Raw genomic sequence first — 19870 nt, 5'->3', positions numbered from 1 at the left:
CTTTGCTCATTTGCTCATTCATACACTCTTCACCAGTCCTTTTGTTGATCACCTATATGGAAGGCGTTGTATTAGCTGCTGAGAATAGAAAACTAAGAACTCCACATTCCTCTTACAGAGTTTACAGTTTGTTAGTCTTCAAGGAGAAAACGACACTTAAAATGGACCTGAAGAATAAACAATATTCTGACAGGTATGGATTGCAAAAAAGGGGGATCCAAATGGAAGGAAACTGAGCAGAGATATGTAGGATAAGAGGGTTGGGGAACAGAGGAGGTATTCAGTCCAATTACACAACAACATAGGGCGATGCAGTTGGAAAAATGTATAGAGTTTTAGAGGTTATTTTAAGTGCGATTCCTTCCTTTTACAGATGAGGAAAGTATAGCCCAAAGAAGTTAAAATTGTTGAGGATCAGGTAGCTGGTGTGTGGAAATTGTGTAACTCAAATGTAGGTCTTTAAACTGCAAATCAGCTGTACTGTGCAACATGTCTGGGTTTACCCATTCTTTATGCAAATAATGTGTTGATAGCTTACTATATTCTAGGCACTGAGGTTATCATGGAAAACAAAATGAACAGATTAATATTTACCAGGTGGTGATGAGTACTAGGGGAAAAAAATAAAGCAACATAAAGATGGGCAATTTTATACAGACGGGATAATCAGGGAAAACCTGCTATAAGGAGTCCATATTTGAGAGGGTCTCGATTATCATGATCCATAGTTTATAGTTAAAACGGGTAGACAGTAGACAATCTGAGATTTGTTTAGAACAGAATTCACATATTCACATTTGTATATTAAGAAGATGAACCCGTATAGTGTAATGATCAGTTAAGTCCAGAAATAAGGTCACAGTGTCAGTGGGACTAGAAAGGTATGAAAAGCAGATGTGAGAATAGTAATATAATTTTAATGGGAAGATTAGTTGGCTTTGAGAGCCTTCTTTGTTAATATCTTATATTTTGTAAGTCAGCATGGTCGGGAAGACATCATCATAGTGACAGTTGGAGATGAATTTAGTTCTTAAAAGAAGGGAGAAAACACAATGTTTGAATAACCTATATTTTCCAGCTAAAGTTGAACAGGTAAAATTGAGCAGGCATAGGACTTGGAGTCGGTTTAGAGATTCCTGGGAGCCAATCTTGCACATCAATCCTAAGTAAATAAGTCTTCATGGCTAACAGTGGTCTGGGACAAGTCTTTGTAATAAAAACAGACTTACACCAGCCCCAATTTCTCTCTTCTCTTTTTTAAGATAATAGTTGTATTTTAAGTCTGCTGTGGGGAGACCAGAGAATGTCTTCGGGAAAGCATTATGTTCACTTTGTTAGATGAAAGTGGAACTGTTAGTTTTTATAAACGGCTCGGGGTCAATGCTGGATATTGCTGAATGAGTGCAGTTGGGGGTATAGCAGTTATTCTTTGTGACCTTGACTTCAGGAAGAGTTTTCTTGCCTACCTTTGTCAGTGGTGTAAGACCATGACTGGGCAGTTTTTAAACTGCATGACTACAGATCTTCCCTCATGTAGATGAAAATTAGTTTGTCTCAGCTGAATTAATTTGTTAAGGAGTAAGTGAACTGGGTTGTTCAGTATTGAAATGGTGGAATGGTGGCAATCCAAGAAGCAAGGTGGCAGTTTCAAAAGAGTAAAAAATGATAATATTAGGTAAGAAGCATCAGTAAAACAAAGAAAGAGAAGAAATTCAACATCAAGTGGACCGAATTAGTCTTGAGTTACAGAAATAAAGCAGAGATAAAAGGAAAAAAACTATTCTCTGTATGGGAAAGAAGGTGGTGACCTGGGCAAGAAAGGAGAATGAAACTTTTTTATTAGAAGGGAAATGTCATATAAAAAAAAAAAAATAGACTGACAAGACTCCTATCCAGATGAATAAGTTGAGAATACGTAGATTTTTATAAAATAAGAAATGGTCTTAAATATGAGAGTTCTAGACTGACATTGGAAATTTATTACCCAACTTGAAAAAAAATCAGTATTTTCTCTTGATTTATGACAGAATGGAAATTTTAAAAGACTTTGACATTTCTGTTGAGTAAAAGAAAAGGGTGTATTGAATATAGTTCATTTGAAAAGGGTGGGAGAGGGTGAAGATAGGCCATAGATAAGATAGGAAGTGAGGTATAATTTCATGCTTTCGTAGAATAGCATTTGAAAAAAATAGAAATATGGAAATTAACATATCATATTTAGAAAAACAGGGGTTGGGGAGGTACTGAAGTACCACAGGGAAGACATCAACGAAGTTGTTTTGGAAGGTGAGAAAGTAATCATAGCCATAGGGAATAGCAGTCAAACAGGTCAAATCCTGTTATAAAAGGTGACACAAGGGTCACTGAATGACATCTGCTGTCCTTGTGGGAATCAACTGTTTATACTTTACTCCCTCCAACTATCTTCCTTTCTTCACTAGTCTCCTTTTGTGTTTAATTTCTTTCTATGATGTAGGTTTTTCCACCTGAAGTGGGTTCTTGGTATTAGTCAGTCCCCTTACAGGAAAGGTCTACAAATTGTCCCTTTAGTTAGAGCGTTTTTTGCATTATACCTCTTAGTGAAGAGGTTGCATTCCAGTGGCACACTTCTTTGTCAGAAACTTTGTTACTAGAGGTAGAATAATATAATAGCCACAAGGTTATTTTCTGAGGCAGAAGAAAAATGGTTGTCATTTAGATACGAATTGAAATACCCAATATGCTGTAAGATAAAATGTGTCCCTGTAAATCTTGGGACAGAGGGAGACAAAGGGAGTCGAGGCTGTTAAAGTAAGCAGACCCTTATCCTAGCCTGGGGAGAGGAACAGGGAAGTTGGTGGGAGTGTTTAGGAGGAGTAGGTATGCTAAATAGGGTGGTCTCCAGGTTCTGCCTATTGAAGCTGGCCTGGGTCTTTGCTGTCCCAGGAAATCCTATGGTACGTACCGATATTAATTCACATGTTCAAGAAGTCTTCCCCCTGGCCCATTTGTCCCCCTCTCACCTCATTGTACAGGATTTAAAATAGCTTCGGTCCTAGAAAAGCAGCCAAACGTGGCTGATTTGCCAAACATGGTAAAGTTGTTTGAAAAAAAATGATGCTGTTTTGAGGATTATAAGGCTATTTTTTTTTGTTTTAACGGTGTTAATAGCATTTTACCTGCTTGAATATTGACTGGCTAAATTATTTTGGCAGTTAACTTCTACTTCCCTTGTGGTTTCAGTTGGACTCAAAATGTATACTTCCTGTCTTAGCCTATGTTTCATTGCTTTTCTAACAGCGTTATGTTCTACCTTCATGGTAGAATAGGCAGTTGCTGTGTTTTTGTTTTGTTTTTTAAGCTATGTTGTATAGTAAGCGCTAGACAGACATGAGGCGGTTTTGGAGTGTCAGGTGGTTCAGAGTTTTAAAAAGTTTGTTTTATAGTGGAGAAATATTTGCAGTCTCCAATGACATACTAAATCCTGGCCAGCCTTTCACATTTTTGTTATTGGTGGCGTGAATGAGTACCTGAAAGTTTAGGTGGGTTAGTTTAACTGATTGATCTTATTCAGAGAATAAATTATTAAGCAGATCTCTTTCAGATAGTGGATTATTTGTCTGTATGTGGATATTTTGGCAGATGGTCATCACACATTGCCATTTAAGTTTTGTAATTGAGCTATATTTTAATTTAGTGGCTGAATTATTGTGGGTAGACTTATCAATGGTCTAGGAGATCGTAACTAAGAAGACTTAATCAGCAGTTACAGGACAATAGAGAGATAGAGTTTTGGCAAACATGTCACATGGTAAGTGAGAACTTGTAACCAATTCCTTTCTCCTTAGCATGTAAGTGGAGCTGCTTAGGAAGATTGTTTTCATCCTCCCTTAAACCCAATTTTTACTCAGTTGGGAGAGTGACTACTGATTGTTTAAGAAAACTTTAGGAGTCTCAGGTAGACTAGCAATTTTGTTTGTTTGTTTCCTTCTCTGCTTCATTTAGAACAAAGTTTCTTAACCTTAGCACATACTGACATTTTGGGCCAGAAAACACTTTGTTGTGGGGAACAGTCCTTTGCATCCTAGGATGTTTATTTAGCAGCATCCCTGGCCTCCACCCACTAGATGCGAGCATCATTCTTCCCCCTTTGTGAAAACCGAAAATGTTCTCACACATTGCCAAATGTTCATTGTGGGTACAGATTCACTTTCAGTTGAGAACCATTGATTTAGAAAATATATAGGAAGATATACATGCATAGCATGGGTTCAATTTTCTTTTCTCCTTTAAGCCACAGATTACTTCGTAGGCTTCTCTTATCAGTTTCCTCTTAGATAGTAATAGGCTAGTTACCATGTGTAGACTTTACCCATAAAAACTTGTACATGTTTCAGTGTATTTTAAATCTGTGTTTTATTTTACTGGCAATTATATAATATTTACATATGCTGAGCACAATTATGGGGACTTTGCCAGTGGGAAACTCAAAGATACTGAAGAAAAACATTTAAGTAACTAATAGCAAATGAACTGGTAAATGCTGTTAGAGAAACAGAAGTACTGTGTAAATACAGGAAAGAAGATCTTTATTCCAACAGAGGTGGAAGTGGGTGAGGAAGGTATCTTGGAGGAGGTGAGATTTGACCTGGGTTTTGGAGGGTGGATGAGAATTTTAAAAGTGGATATTGGGCAAATTGACATTTCAGACAGGAGGAACGTCTTACAGCTCCTTTACTCCAAATACATTTTTAAAAATTTCATTCAGTCCCATTTAATACATTATGGCCAAGCCTTACTAAGTCTTTTTTTGAGATAAGATAGGTTATGGACAGAGAAATAGAGATACGGAAATGATACTTCTGAAGACCTGATGGTTGGTTCAATGGAGTCCTGCCGAATCCCTTCCTTTACCTGTGTTCTCTGTTGCACACCATTCCTCCAGAACCTTATTTCAGTTGTGCTGTCTCTCTCCTTTTAGTCTTTTTAATTATTCCCTTTACTAGCCTTACTTTTTGAGGACTAACCTCAGTTTTCTCTTAAAAATTCTTTCCTGTTCCTGTTTTCCCTTTAAGCTCTGTCCTTCCTCTTTTTCCTTAGCACTTTATTGGAATTGATATTTCCAAGGATGCCAAAGACCTAAGGGCCAAATTTATCACTGGTTGTTTTCCTTTCTCTCTCACGTACGTTCGCACATTTGTTTTCCTTTCTCTTATATCTGTCCATTCATCCTACCAATAAACATTCATTTTGGGCCAATGTATGTCCAGGTCCCTGGGGATAAAAAGAGAATACACCCCCAAGTAGTTTTACCAGGCCCACAAGTAGATATGTAATTACCACATGGTTCATAGCTGCTGTGATACATATGCAGGGGCCTTATGGGAGGGTCTTGAGCTCTGTCTTTTGTTTTTAGCACTGAGAGTGTGACTCTGATTACTCCGCTGCTTATTTTGTTTTTCTGGTCCACCTTACCTCACCAGTGGCAAAAAGGAAGGCATAGCCCTCGTCCACTGTTTTCTCTTTTTTCAACATTGCTTTTCCTCAGAAATCACATTCATTTGTTGGACTTTAGCAGTCATCATATCACTATTTGAAAATCTATCATGCATCCTCTTAATATAAATCATTGTGGTAGGTCCTAGGGAGACAAATTGATGTACGATATCATACCTGCCATTCAGAGACTTTATAAACTTTTTAATAGGTTTAAACTATTATAAAATATGTTGATTTTATAAACATAAAATGATACATTACCAAGCATAGTTAAATATGGTGATTTAGAACATGGTCTGTGGGGCAGAATTGCCTGGATCTAAATCACAGCTTTACTACTGACTAGCCCTGTTACCTTGAGCAAGCTACTTAAGCTTTCTGTGCCTCAGTTTCCACATCTGAAAAGTGGGAAAAATAGTATCTATCCCATAGATCAAGTGAGTTAATGTGAAATGTGCTGGGAATGGTTCTGTCACATAGTAAGCACTGTATAAGTTTTAGCTATGTGTAACGTCTGAAGGTTAGCCTCTGGCACTGACTACTCTGATAATTTTGCAGCTCTGCCTTCTGCACATTACTAATTATAGAAGTCTTTCTCTCATAACAAACTCAGTACTCTTAAAAGTAAACTTAATCTTTACTCTTCTCACCCCGTTCCTCTTGTTCTCTCATTTTCCTCATTGCTGCTGCCATTCTTCCCACGCAGGTTTAAAACCTTGCAGTCATTTTGATTCTTCCAGTTTTCCTCACCCTCTTCCACACATTCACCATTCTGGAAATGTTACCTTATTGTCTCATAGTTTTCACTTCTAGTGCTGTCAGCTTCATACCTATACTGTTGATACAGTCTTCCAGCCGGTACCTTGCCTGCAGTTCTCACAAGTAGCAACAAGAAAACGTTAACTTTGAGCTTTAAACACTGCCCACTACTTTCTCTGTTTCTGAACTAACATTATCTCTGGGTCTTGATTTCTTTCTCTTTAAAATGGAACATCGATCTCATAAAATTGCTGTCAGTGTTAAACAAAATAACAAAGGATTACACGTTTAACAAGTTCTGGTTCTTCAACTCCCCAGTACCTGTTCCCCTGCCAATTAGTCTTTGTAGTGCTTTTATATTAATATTCCTGAAAAGCATTTGTATATGGCTACCCTTGCCTAAACTCCTTAGTTTGGCCCTAAATTTCCATTAAATGACCCCCGTCTACTTGTGCCACATATCTCCTTACCTTTTGATGGGAACCAACTGTCCTAGCCAGAGTAACCTCTTCACCGTCTTCTGAACGTGGTTCATCCATTCCTGCTTTATTCTCACTTCCCAGGCCATTTCTCCTATAGTAAGTACCACCCTCCACTATCTTGCTCTAGCTTCACCTTGTCTGTGATGACTTCTTGTCCACCCCAGTGACTTCTGCATTCTTTAAACTTGTAGCATTTCCTGTCTCTTAGTCATTTGGTATTTAAAATTTCTTAAAGTTGTAATGATCTCTTTGACATAAGTGAATTATCTCTGCAGCTAGACTAAGTATGGTAAAGACCATGTCTCAGCGTTTTTTAAATGTACAGTGTACATAATACGTGTTGAATAAAATTTTCATGCTTTTGTTTTTTGCAAAACATTTAGGGAGTACTTACAAATACTAGTGCTAGGTTCTGAAAATATAAAAACAAATGAACTGATTTTTATTCCTTAGGATAGTGGTCTCCTGGGGGAAATGACTTTTGCACACGTATTTCAATATAATGTGGTAAATACTGTGGTAAATGTTTTAATTTCATTTTATTTAAAGAATGCAGAATACTCAAAATTCTGCAACTTTTACTGTCTGGGGAGTTCAGAGAATGCTTCTGGAGTTGAACTCCTGAGCTCAGTTTTAAAGAATGAGTGGGATTAGACAGGTGAAAAAAAAGGGGAAGAGCGTAACAGGAAGAGGAACAAAATACATAAATGCCTGGGCTAGTGTGTTTGAGGAACTCTGAAAAGGTTTGGTATTAGGAATGAGAGTCTGGTTGATGTAAACATCCTGATCAGATCAGACTGGCAGTCTGGTGATGTCATAAATTAAAGAAATTTTGATTAGTTACTATCTCATTCTATGTTTCCTTTGGGAGTCTAAGGTTCTCTTTCTACAAACCTGATCGTTAATCTTATGGGAGCAATTTATGTTTGAATGGCCGATGTTGATTGGACGTGTTCCTCCTGGAATAGGGAGGTGTAAGAGAAGATATATAATGCCTACAGTACTTACTTTGAGGTACCTAAAGATTTAAATTTCATTTAGCTTCATCTGAGGCAAAACTTAGTTATTTGGAACATTATTAAATTATTATGTAGGAGACGAGAGTTTTAGTGAATACGTATAATTCTGGAAATACCTTCGAGTTGATAGGACTTACAGAATCCTCACCTGTTGAGATCAGACATGGAACAGAGGTGGAGGTGAGGGAAGGAGGAATTCTGTAGCATTGGGGGAATTAAGGACAGAAAGTGATGTCTTTCCAGATTAACTTTTTCAAGTCTGTAATGAAGAAAAAGACATTGCAGACTCTTTTTGATTAACATTTTGTTTTCACAGTTCTTGATGGAATTTTTCCTTCTGTGGTGTGTCTTAAGTAACAAGCGTGATTCTAAAATCTTTTGTATTTAAAGAACTGCTATGTTGATGCATTAATAGCCTCAGTGTGTTTCCTAAAACTCCATTAGTTAACCAGCCACATAAGTTGAGTCCCTTTTTTGCCCCTCCTTTTTCCAAAGGCCTCGTATTTCACTGCGATGTTAGTTGGAATACAGTTTATTAGAATATGTTTTACTGCTTCTTAGAAAGGTCATGAATTATTATTTAGTTTTTCATCAGGTGACAACATAACCAAATTTTCTTTGAGATACTATGCAGTGATGACAGTAGTAAGGTAATCAAAGTAAAATGCAATTGGAAGATGGTATTCAAAGAAAAAATGAGTTAAAGTTATGCTTACTTGAAAATTTTTTTTATTGCTGGTGGAAAAGATAAAAAGCATAGTGTTAAGAAAACCACCACAGACAGGATGCATTTGAACATAAGAAGTACTTAGGGCATCTGCAAAATTTTGCACATGTGCACATGTACAGTTTGTGTAAGATATTTTAAAGGGTTTTTTTTTTGTATTTTGATATCTAATTCTGTAGAATACATATTTCCTAAATTCTCAGTTTAAATAACCAAAATAATCATATTGTGTGAAATAATAATTATTTTTTCTTGCTTTGTTTCATTTTTAATGAAAAAAGTCAACATTTTAAGAGCACGACTCATGTTAAGGCATATTGGTCATAAATTCAAGTTTATAAAAGGAGAGGAAAACAAAATGTTAACACATTAATCTCTTTCTAATTTAAAAAAATATTAATTCAGTTGTCTGTAAATTCAAAAGATGGGTCTTTTCAGCTTCCTGAGAAAGCAGCATGTTGTAATAAGTTGAATGAGCTAGGCCTTTGAATTGAAATTGGTCTAACTTGTAATTAGATTGTACTGAGGTCAGATCCTAGCACTGCTATGAATAACAATGTGACCTTGAACCTCTCTAGGTTTAGTTTCCCTCTCTGTTTTCCTATTTGTAAAATAACAATGATAGAATTATTGGGAGAATTCCATGAGAAGATGTACATATAAGACCCACCGTAGTTCCAGGTGGGTAAAGAGCCTAATTTATGCATTAATTGATTTTCTGCATTTCTGCATGTATCAATATTTAACTTACAAACTTGCTGAGTCTTCAAATTGGGTGGGAGCAATTGTGCCTTAAATAGCTGTCAGGTAGTAAAGGGGTCTTTACTATGAAGTGATCTACTTTATTCCTCAAAGCTACCATTTTACATTCCACTAGTGCTTTATACTTTCAAAAGCTTTTTTTATATAATTGTCTTCTTAAGCTCTTGTATACAGTAACCTGGTATAACTGGATTAACATTTTATAGAGAAGGAAAATGCGACTCAAGGTACCTAGTTAGTGTCAGAATTGGAATTGGCTTTAATCTGCTCCCTCTTTGTTCACTGTACACACTTGGGCATTGCTCTTAAAAATGAAAACTTTCCTTTTTGGTATATGCATTTGTCATTGATACTGTCAGGTAGTGCAATATATGTAGTTTACATGGTTCACAGTTAGTGGTTGCAGATTCACGTAGTAAAAAGACATTTTTTAAAGGTTACTTGAATTTTTTAAAATTTCAAGTGCTAATATAGAACTGGTTCTTGCCACTTTTGGCATTTAGGAAAGTAATACATACTTGTTTTAAACAAAATAAAACTCAAAAAATTGTAAGGAGTGATCATATGACAGTAAAAGAGTGCTAATTATTGCTGGAGAAACAGGCATAAATCTTGAGTGTTCCAGGCACACAGGAACTTATGGTTACCCTATCATCCACGGATGTGTACCTTCCATTTATTTTTTATATGTATATTAACATATTTGTATACTTGTATATACATATGTATGCATATAATTTAAAAACTGGAATCAGTATATATATATATATCATGGTTTTGTAATTTTTTTCTGCTTAACATTTTATCATTATATATCTGCAGCATCCTTGGAAACAGCAGCATACTGTTCTGTTGCATGGGAGTACCATAATTCTCTAAATTGACTTTGTAACAAAGGAAATTTTATGTCGTATCCAATACTTTATTATTATGAAAAAAAAATGCTATAATGAACATCCTTGTACACACATACCCTTGTATATACTTATTTGACTGACAGAGTATGCACATTTAAAAATCTTTGTTAAGTGTGATAGGCAGAATAACAAGACATCCCAAAAAGATGTCTACATCCTAATCCCTGGAACCTATGAATATATTATGTTACATGGCAAGGGGGAATTAAGGTTGCTAATCAGCTGACTGTAAAATGAAGAGATTATCCTGGATTATTTGGTAGGCCCAGAGTAATCACAAGGACCCTGTAAGTGTAGAAGAGGGAGGCAGAAGAATCAGAACCATAGAGACAGCATCTTGCTGGAATGGAAGAGTGTCACAAGCCAAAGAATGCAGACAGCCTTGAGAACCAGGAAAAGACAAAAAAACAAAAAACAAAAAAACAGATTCTTCCCAGAGCCTCCTGAAAGCAACACAGGCATGGTGACACCTAGGTTTGACCCCACTGGTACCCATTTAGGCTTTTGACTTTCAGACCTATAAGATAATAAATTTGTGTTGTTTTAAGCCACCAAATTTGTGGTAATCTTTTACAGGACCTATAGGGAACTGATACTTGGTAGATGTTGTCAAAATGCACCAGAAAATACTGGTTATTCTGGCCTCAGCAGTGTTTAAAAGTACCTGTATCCTTATAGCCTCACTAGTACTGAAGGTCTCATGCATCTGACCTTTTTTTTTTGAAGCAGATCCTTGATGTCTTTATTTGTCTAGCATTTCTCAGAGAGTTTTCCAATGGACATTAATTCTCTGGGAAATTCATAGGTGTTAAGATTCTCAGTATTTCCACGGCAAAATAAATTTAGGAATATTGGGTTAAACTGGATTCTTATTTAGGACTTCTCATAGCTTGTAACATGCTCAATGGGATTAACCTTTCTCTTTAATACAATGACCTTCTCATGTGCCCATAGCATATCTTAGACTTTGTCATTCTTCAGAATTCTTCTACCTCTGAAATCTTAAATTCAACCGTTCTGTTTTGACCACAACATCATCCCCATTAGTCCCACTGCTTTGCTTCAAGACTGTTAGTATAATTGGAATCAGAGGGAGAAAGACCACACTAGTGAGTTAGAAGAGGTTATTAATTAGGAGGTTCCAGTGAGAAATGATGGAGAGCCACACTGAGCAACTAAGATACATGTTCATCTTCACACGCGAACCCTGTTGAAGTAGGTGCTTTCCTTGATAAGATGTGAATGAACTTTTCTTTGGTTTTAGACCCAAATGTGGACAAAATTTCTTTGTTACTCATTTCCGATCTCCACATTTCCAAAATGAGATAAGATGGAAATGAGAGAACAATTTAGAATCTGGGAATTACAGCCATGTACTGTAAAGTGAGTTCAAAAATGATATAATGCAATACCAAGGTAATAAAATAACTTTCAAATTTCCTGCTTTCCTATTTGTTACCTCCACTGTTTCTTCATACCTGAAATAACAATTAGTGTTTCCCCGCCACTGTTTTTGGCAGCTGGTGTGAAGAGATGGCAGCACTCAAAAATGTGTCACCAGGAGTAATTCTCTCTCATTTTAAATACTAACAGGGAATTACTTTCTTTTATGTGAGGATTTACTTGTTTTTGTGTTGCATTTGGGAGATGTGTGCAGTATATCGTGATTTTGTAGCCATATAGTCATACCTTTTAATATGTCTTTGTAAAACTTTGAAAAGGAATCTTGATTTACTACCCTTTATTTTAAATTGTTTTATATATTATTTTATGATTTTATAAAAAAAAATTTGCAGTTCAAGAGAAGAATGACTTGCCAGTTTTTGAAACTTAAGTATAGAAAATTGGGATTGCCTTTTCTGTATTGACATGGCAGAGTTATCGCGTGAGATGTTCAAGCGCTAGCTTCTGACGTCAAGGAATATCATTCTGCATGTATGAAATTTAAATTTTAGGAAATAAGTTGCTTCAAAAGGAAAAACCATGTGACTTTTTTTAAAGTAACAAATAACTGAAGCTTTTGTATGTGGCCTGACATCTTTGAATTTACCATTTTCCTTCTTAAATGCAGTCACCTGAAATAAAGACTGTGGTTAATTCAAATAAAGGAACAGCCTTCCTCTACTTAACCTTACAGTCTTAACTTCTTTTTGTGTGACTTCACACTGTCTTTGAAAAGTTCCTTTTTCCAAAAAGTCTTTGAATCAACCTAAAATTTTGTCAGGGAGATGACTAGATATTTCTCTTTATTCTCAGTACTCTTTCCTTGGTCACGTTACTTTGTGTTTGTTCACCATTTTGATTTCCTGTTAGCATATAAGGAAAAGACTTTCTCAATTATTTTGGTACAACTTTAGAGCAATACTGACACTCAGTAAACATTGAGTAGTAATATGAGATCATACTAATTGCAAACATTTGGAATTACGTGAATTTCTCAGTCAGAATGATTGACATATCTCAGTCTTCAAGAACTGGCAAAGTCTGAATACTTACTAGTATTAGTCTCCATTGTGATGTAAACAAAACCAAGCCCACTTAGGCAATGAAAAGTAGCAAAAATTGGCCTTTTCTTTTTAAAAAATTTTAATAGCTTATATAGGTTTGAGGGTGGGAGAATAAGAGGAATATATCTGTTAGGTTCTTAGTTGTGAGAAATAAACAACTGGCTCATTTAAGCAGGAGGGGTCTAGAGACCCAGGCTCAGCAGCTGTGTTTCTTTCCTGTTGCTGTTGTAGCAAATTACTATGAATTTGGTGGCTTAAAACAATGCAGATTTATTAGCTTATAGTTCTGGAGGTCAGAAATTTGAAATGGGTTCCACCAGGCTAAAATCTAGGATTCGTTCTTCATGGGGGTTCTAGGAGAGAATCCATTTTCTTGACTCTTCTAGCTTTTGAGCTGCTCGCATTCCTTGGCTCGTGGCCCTCTCCCATCTTCAAAACCAGTAATCGCATTGTTCTACCCTCTGCTTCCTTCATCACATCTCCTGCTCTGCCCTCCTGCCTCTTCTCTCTTCTGCTGATAAGGATCCTAGTAATTACATTGGGCACACCCAGTTAATCCAGGATAATCTCTTCTCAAAATCCTTAACACTTACATTTGACATCACATTAGTCCCTTTTACAATCAAAGGTAACATATTCACAGTCTATGGGGATTAGGATGTATGGGCGTCTTTAGGAGGCCATTGTTCTGCCTCCCACAACAGCTACACTGCCTGGACCATACAGCCTTAAAATTCAGCCTACGACGACACTGCTGTGAAGGACCTTGATCCTATCTGTAACTTGTATCCCAGACCCACCATTGACACCACTCATGATGGACTACTGATATTGGAAGTTAGGCATAGTTGCTGCCAGTATCCAGGATGGATTCACCACAGTTCCCTCTTTCTCTCACTAGCTGCCATTATAGTGTGGTTTATCGATATAGAGTCTGATTCATGTGTCTGTACCCTGGCTGTAAGGGAAACTGGTGAATCTATAATGGAAAGTAGGTCCTGCCTTATAAATTGAGGTATTTCTTGAAAATGAGGGAATTCAGATGCTGGGCTTCAAAGAATGCCAACCGGAAAAAGCACATAAGTACAGTTGAGAGTCATTGGTAAGAGGATTCTGCTCATTTGATAAACTATGTGCCAGAGATGCACAGATGAATGAGGTACATGTCTGCTTCTGTTCTCGTGCCAGCCAGAGCAGGAGTGGAAAGCCATGTTCATGTGCCAGTATCTTAACATAAATCACAGTTTAGGTTTGAATATGTGAATTATTGAAAATTGAGGTCTGTTATACATCATGGAATAATGAATAGAATAAGTTTAGACTCTGGAATTCTGATACACCTGGGTTTGAATCCAGTTCTAGCATTTACTCTCTTTGTGATCTTGGGCAAGTTTCCTTAAAATCTCTGAGCCTTTGTTTCTTTATTTATAAAATTGGATAAATAGTAGTTATTTCGAGTTGCTATGAAAATTAAATCAGGAATAGTTTATGTACTCCATTTGTCATTTAGTAGGCCCCCAATAATTTGTAGTTGTCTTCTCTATGTGTTTACATTAAATTTCACTTCATTGGGGGACTTTCTTTCCTTTTAAAAGTGTACAGTATTTACACAAGCCCCTTGTGGCATTCATGAGACTCTGTTTTCATCCTTTTGTATTTTTTCTCCACTAAATCTTTCTCATAAAGTCATTTATCCCATCCCATCCCATAAAAACCATGAGTCTCATTTGAAAAACTCTCTCACCCTCATATCTCCCTCCAGCTCCTGCTTCTCTTTCTTAGATAAAGATGTCTAAACTCAGTTTCCATCTCAATTCCTCTCCTCTTGTCTACTGAAGTTATTCCTTGAGGCTTATGCCCTCAGTTCTCCAGCAAAATTATTCTTAAGAGCCTCAGTGACTTCCATATTGCTAAAGTCAATACTCAGTTCTCAGGCTTTATTTGACTTGATGCATCAGCAGCATTTATGATTCTGCCTTCTTTTTTGAACCTCTTTCTTTATTTGGCTTCCAGGACACCACACCTCTGGCCATTAGTTTTTAGTCTGTGTGCTGTCCCCTTCTCATCTCTGGCCTCTGTAAGCCGATGATCCCAAATGAGTATCTGTAGTCCAAACCTTTCCTTTAAACCCCAGACTCTTTAACTATCAGTTACATTCACTTGGAGGCATAATAATTACCTCCAGCTTATCATCACTATAAAAAATAATAGTAAGCGCTTATATAACACCATGTGCCAATCACTGTTGTCCCAAAGTGGACTCTTCTCCCATACCCGCTTGTATCATCATCTTCTTATTGGTAAATGGCGAATCCACTATTCTAGCTGCTTAGATTGAAAACCATGAATCATTTTTGATTATTTTCCCTTTTTTTCACCCAACAAATGTGTTTGGTCAGAGTCTGATCACATCTTAACCATTTCCACTGCTACCTACTGGTCAAAGCCAGTCAATTCTGAACATAGCAGTCAGGTAAAACCTGTTAAAATCTAGGTTAGATCATTGTCACCTCTGCTCAAAATCTCTAAAAGTTTCCCACCTCTCAGACCATTTAGGTCATGTTGGATAACTCAGTCATCCAGTGGCTCAGCCTGACCTGAATGGTCCAAGACAGCCTCACTCAGGTGTCTTAGATCCTCAAATGTCTGGATGGCTGTGAAAGGTGGGAAAACTGGCTTTTCTTTCCGAGTGGTCTGTCATCCTTGGCTTTATAACATGGTGATGGTATTACATAAGGGCAACCCCAAATGCACAGGTGCTTATTAGGCCTCTGTTTGTACCACATTTGCTGAAGTCCATTTGGCCATTCAGTCACATGGCCAAGCCTGGGGGCAGTTTGTGAAAGGAGTTCTCAGGGTTGCAGTGGCTGCCAGGAGGTGTGTGATTCTTTGGGGGCCATTAATATAACAATCTTCTATAGAACCTCTATGATATGGTTCAGGTTTAATTTGTTAAATTATTTGATTATAACATAGCACTCCTTTCTTTGGATAGATAGGAAAATAATAAAACAAGAACCTGATTAGATAAAACTGATGTCTGAAAGTATAGGCTAAATAATGGTTCTTTGGTGGAAAAATCAGATTTGATTTTGGTATAGTATCTTTTATTTTTAAATTTCAGAGACCACCTAGAAGTAGAGAATATTATATCTACCCTAATAATTTAGTTTCTTTTATTTAGCTAAATCAGACAGCATCTTAAATATTGTCGTCAGTTGTCGTTGTTAATTAACTTGTCCATCTCTTATGTTGTCCCCGTACTCCAGACTGAGAAGTCGTACTTTATTTTCCCTAGCCTAAATTCGTATGGTGTTTTACCTTATATAAAAGACTGGATGCTGCTACTTTCTCCAATCTAACTTTTGTTCCCTGGCACCTATCAAAGGAGATAGTCAGACTTTCGTTTTCTTCATACCTGCTCTGTCTTATGTTCCTATGTCAGTTATTTTTCTCTTATCTTACAATTTTCAGTATGTCTGGCCTGTTATTACATTAACACTTGATCTGTTTTTATATTTACACTCATTTTAATTCTAGTATCTAATCATAGTTTTGCTCTCATTTTTTCTATCTGTGTTTGGAAGTCTGTTAAGCTTCTTCTACCGTTGTAAGTATATGCAAGCATTGATTACTACATATATGTCTTCAAGGGTAGTCTTAGCCAACCATTTATTGAGATACTAATTTTATTTAAAAATGCTTTTTTTATTTTCCCTCTCTATTACTTGTAAGGTATTTAGTTATTCATTTTTAATGCATTAAATAAATGGTTTGTATTCTTACATTTTATTTATTTCAGGAAGATACAAGGGTTGTTGGCAAAGAATGCATTTTTTAAAAAAGATATTGGGGTCCAGTTGGGTTAAAAAACATTGTTCTAGCATCCCTCATCCAATGTAAAAGTTGAGGTGAGTGAGAATAGCCTTCCACTTGTTGGTGGCTTAATCTAAATTACTTATTTAACTCACTTGGGTTGTTGAAATTATCCATGTTCTATTTGAGGTTTCAGATTTTGTATTTTTGTAGAATTATATAGTATATTGTATATAATATATAGATCCCAATGTAAAGAAAACAAAATCTGAATTTCCAAGTAAATGATCATAGGCTTCTTTAATTGATTATAAAATGATAGATTTTTTGAACTTAAAAGGAAGTGTGTTATTCCTAGTTTGTGTTAATTAACTTGTCCACCAAATTGTTTTCCTGGAAGGCTTTTGAAACTATTGTCAGTTTCAAGAAACCTTAGGGTCTTGGCCTTTTGAGAGACTGTTTAGTTCAAATTAACATAAGCTTATTTGAGCAACTTGTAATCTTGCAGGGCACTGTCAGGCACTGGGTATGCAAGGTTGACTAGGATAGTCTCTGGTGGCAGAAATGTGTGAACAGGTAACTTCATTGTGGCGCTATGAGTGCTGTAATAGAAGTGGGCATTAAGATGCACTGAAGTGCTTGGCCAAGCCAAGGCCCCCTTACAGGAGTTGCTGAGTCTTGAACTGCAAGATGGGGTTAACCAGACAAGGAGAGAAGAGGACGGTCATTCCAGGGTGAGTGAAAGAGCATGAATAAGATACTGAGGGGCAAAATAGCAAGAAACTAAAAGTAAGGTACTTTTATTGGGTCATAAAATATAAAGTGATAAGCTGTGGGACCTTACAGTCTGTGCTAAGGAGCTTGGTTGAGTTTTATCATGAAATATTTTCTATCAGTCTTTTTCACTAAAGTACAACTAAAGTCAGGCAATTCAGTAAGTACATGCTTTGGAAGTATGGAGCTAAAGTCCACGTGGAGCTCCTGCATGTTTGGGATTTCTCTTACGACTGACGTTTATTGTTTAAAATTATCAATAACTTTATCTTTCATTCTAGAATTAATGTGAGTTCTTAGCTTCAATTTCCTTATTTAGAGAATGAGAGTAATGACACTTATACCTTCAACTCTTTGGAAGGAGTGACAATAACTATAGTGGTGATAATGATGACAGTGACGATAGTAGCTAACATCGTTTTGAGGGCTTACTTACCAAGGAGCAGTCCTCAGTGCTTTATTTCTGTTACCTCATTTGCTCCTCGAAACATCTCAGTGAAGTTTTTCTTCTAACTAAACTGGGGCGTAGAGAAGTGATTTTCTGAAGGTTACACACACTGCTAGGAAGTGGTGGAGCTTGGTTTGAACGCAAGCAGTCTAAATCCCAGACACGTACTCCCATTGCACTCCCATTCTATGCATAGAACATGTAGCATAGAATCTACATAATAATTATAAAGGTAAACAATTATAAGGAGCCAATAATAATTACTTAACTTACTTTGTCTAAATCTTTGAATTAAATTGATGTCTTTAAGAAATTGAGCTAAGTTTTTTCTGTGGCTTGACTTACTCCAGGCATGCCATTGAATGCAGGCAGTGTGACACCCAAGCCCATGCTTTTAACCACTACCTTCTCTTTCCTTTGTTGGTCTGTCTTCACATTAGATTTTAAATCCAGGACAGGGACCATGTCTTTCTTGTTGTCACTTTGTATAGTCAGTTCTTAATGCTATTATCTAGCTCTCAGAAATAACTAGATCATTGCTCGGTGAATGAAGATCCTAAAATCTGCCTTTATCAACCAATCTTAGGATTTAAGCAGTATTCACACCACCTAAAATTGTGGTTTAATCGCTTTACATGTTTTTCCTTCGGTAAGCAGTCCAGTTTAGACCAACCATTTGCTCTTGTGTTCTACAAGGCATATTCACCTTGGTGCTGCAAGAACCATGCTGAGTAGCTGGTATCTGTTTATTCTGTAGAGATCACTCAGCTTTCAGACAGAGAGGGAGAGTAGGATAGCATTTTTATGTAAAACTAGACTGCTAGAAATACACAAAACAATTTTAAAATGTGTTTTCTAAGAAACTAAATACAAAAAAGAAAAAAGCTTTGATATTTTCTCTGCTTTTGACAGTAAATCATTTCAAATAAAGAGAAAATAATTTTCTTCATGGGGTTCTCTGTTATTGTGGGTTAACTCATATTTTCCTCCTCTCCTCTGTCTAGAATGTCTTAAACCATTCTACCTTATGAGAAACTGGATGTTCTTGCAGATAGTCATTGTGGGAGAAAACGTTTCATTTAAGTCCCAGATGAGGACTGGAAACTTAAAATCAGAAGAGCATCTGAAATCAAGTAATATTAGGTAGGATAAAATTACAAGGGATTTCTACATGTTTGTGTTCCTTTTAGACATGTATGTTAAAGTATTCATATTCTGTGAACACTAGTAGAAGAATTGGAAACTTTCTGAAGCATTTCATATTAGCCAATTTGGGAGAAGGGAATGCTAAAGATTTTTTTACTTACATTGCTTCATGAGAACTTTGGCATATGTGTACTTTGTCATGACTATTTATATCTTGTAGTCTAAGGCAGGTTTTAAAATATTTACTAAATTAAAGAAATGTGTATGTTTATATGTTTGTCTGAATATTTTTGATAAGCATAGTGACATGGATCTATCTATTTTATAGAGTATTCTTTAGAATGAAAATTCCTGTTTTAAGTTACAGGTATAACAGTGTTTTTGAGTACAGGGAGCATCAGTTCTTGTATGTCAGCATGTGCATGGTTGAGCCTCCTAGGTGCCTATAAATAGGTACGTGATAGTGTGCTGGAGAAGCCCTTTCTAATGTTAGTAACGCTTGTCACAGCAACTTGTATCAGTTATAATGACAGAATCTATGAAGGTGTTTGATCTCAGAGATGTGACTTTCAAATGAAAAATGATAGTTGCCCCTACAACTTGATACCATGACAATGACACATACAACCAGGACATTTCTCCACTCTGCACTACACCCTGCACTACCAAATTCTCCTAGCACATTTCTATCTAACCTTAACCTTCCTCTAATTCATCTCACCTCCGTTTCAAAGCCAGTCTTGTGTCCTGCATTATTAATCACATTCTCATGTCTTTCATCTCTTCTGGGACCATGCTCTATCAGTTTTGTTGTCACTTTCTTATGTCTTCAACCTATTCCTTTCTCCTAGCTTCTTTGCTTCATTCTAAACATGCTCATGTCTCTCTCATTGAGGAAAAGAAACTTCTTTTACCCATGACCCCCTTCTCGTTCTCTTCACTGCCCAGGGGCTTAAGAGGTGACTTAACCTTCTCCTTCTCATTTGTTCCTCAGCTTCCTGCAATTTAACATTTTCTCTTGACAAGGCTGTCGTT

The 19870-nt window shown here is 36.5% G+C and overlaps 1 protein-coding gene across 10 annotated transcripts in view; it reads left to right on the top strand.

The window, feature by feature from the left end:
* SMG7 (SMG7 nonsense mediated mRNA decay factor) overlaps window positions 1-19870 on the top strand; it is a 62303-nt gene that overhangs the window by 1849 nt on the left and 40584 nt on the right. For 5 of the 10 annotated variants that reach the window (XM_039881271.1, XM_039881266.1, XM_039881270.1 and 2 more), the window contains exon 2: window positions 119-193. The exons of the other annotated variants lie outside the window; for them this stretch is intronic. In XM_039881271.1, coding sequence (XP_039737205.1) covers window positions 119-193 — 75 coding nt within the window. The remainder of the gene's footprint in view (window positions 1-118; window positions 194-19870) is intronic. 10 annotated transcript variants of the gene reach the window in all.

This window comes from Pteropus medius, unplaced genomic scaffold (assembly GCF_902729225.1).
Source record: "Pteropus medius unplaced genomic scaffold, Ma_sr-lr_union100, whole genome shotgun sequence".
In the NCBI taxonomy this organism is placed as follows: domain Eukaryota; kingdom Metazoa; phylum Chordata; class Mammalia; order Chiroptera; family Pteropodidae; genus Pteropus; species Pteropus medius.
The sequence above is the reverse complement of the archived record's forward strand: the minus strand, read 5'-3'. Positions and strand labels throughout refer to the sequence as shown.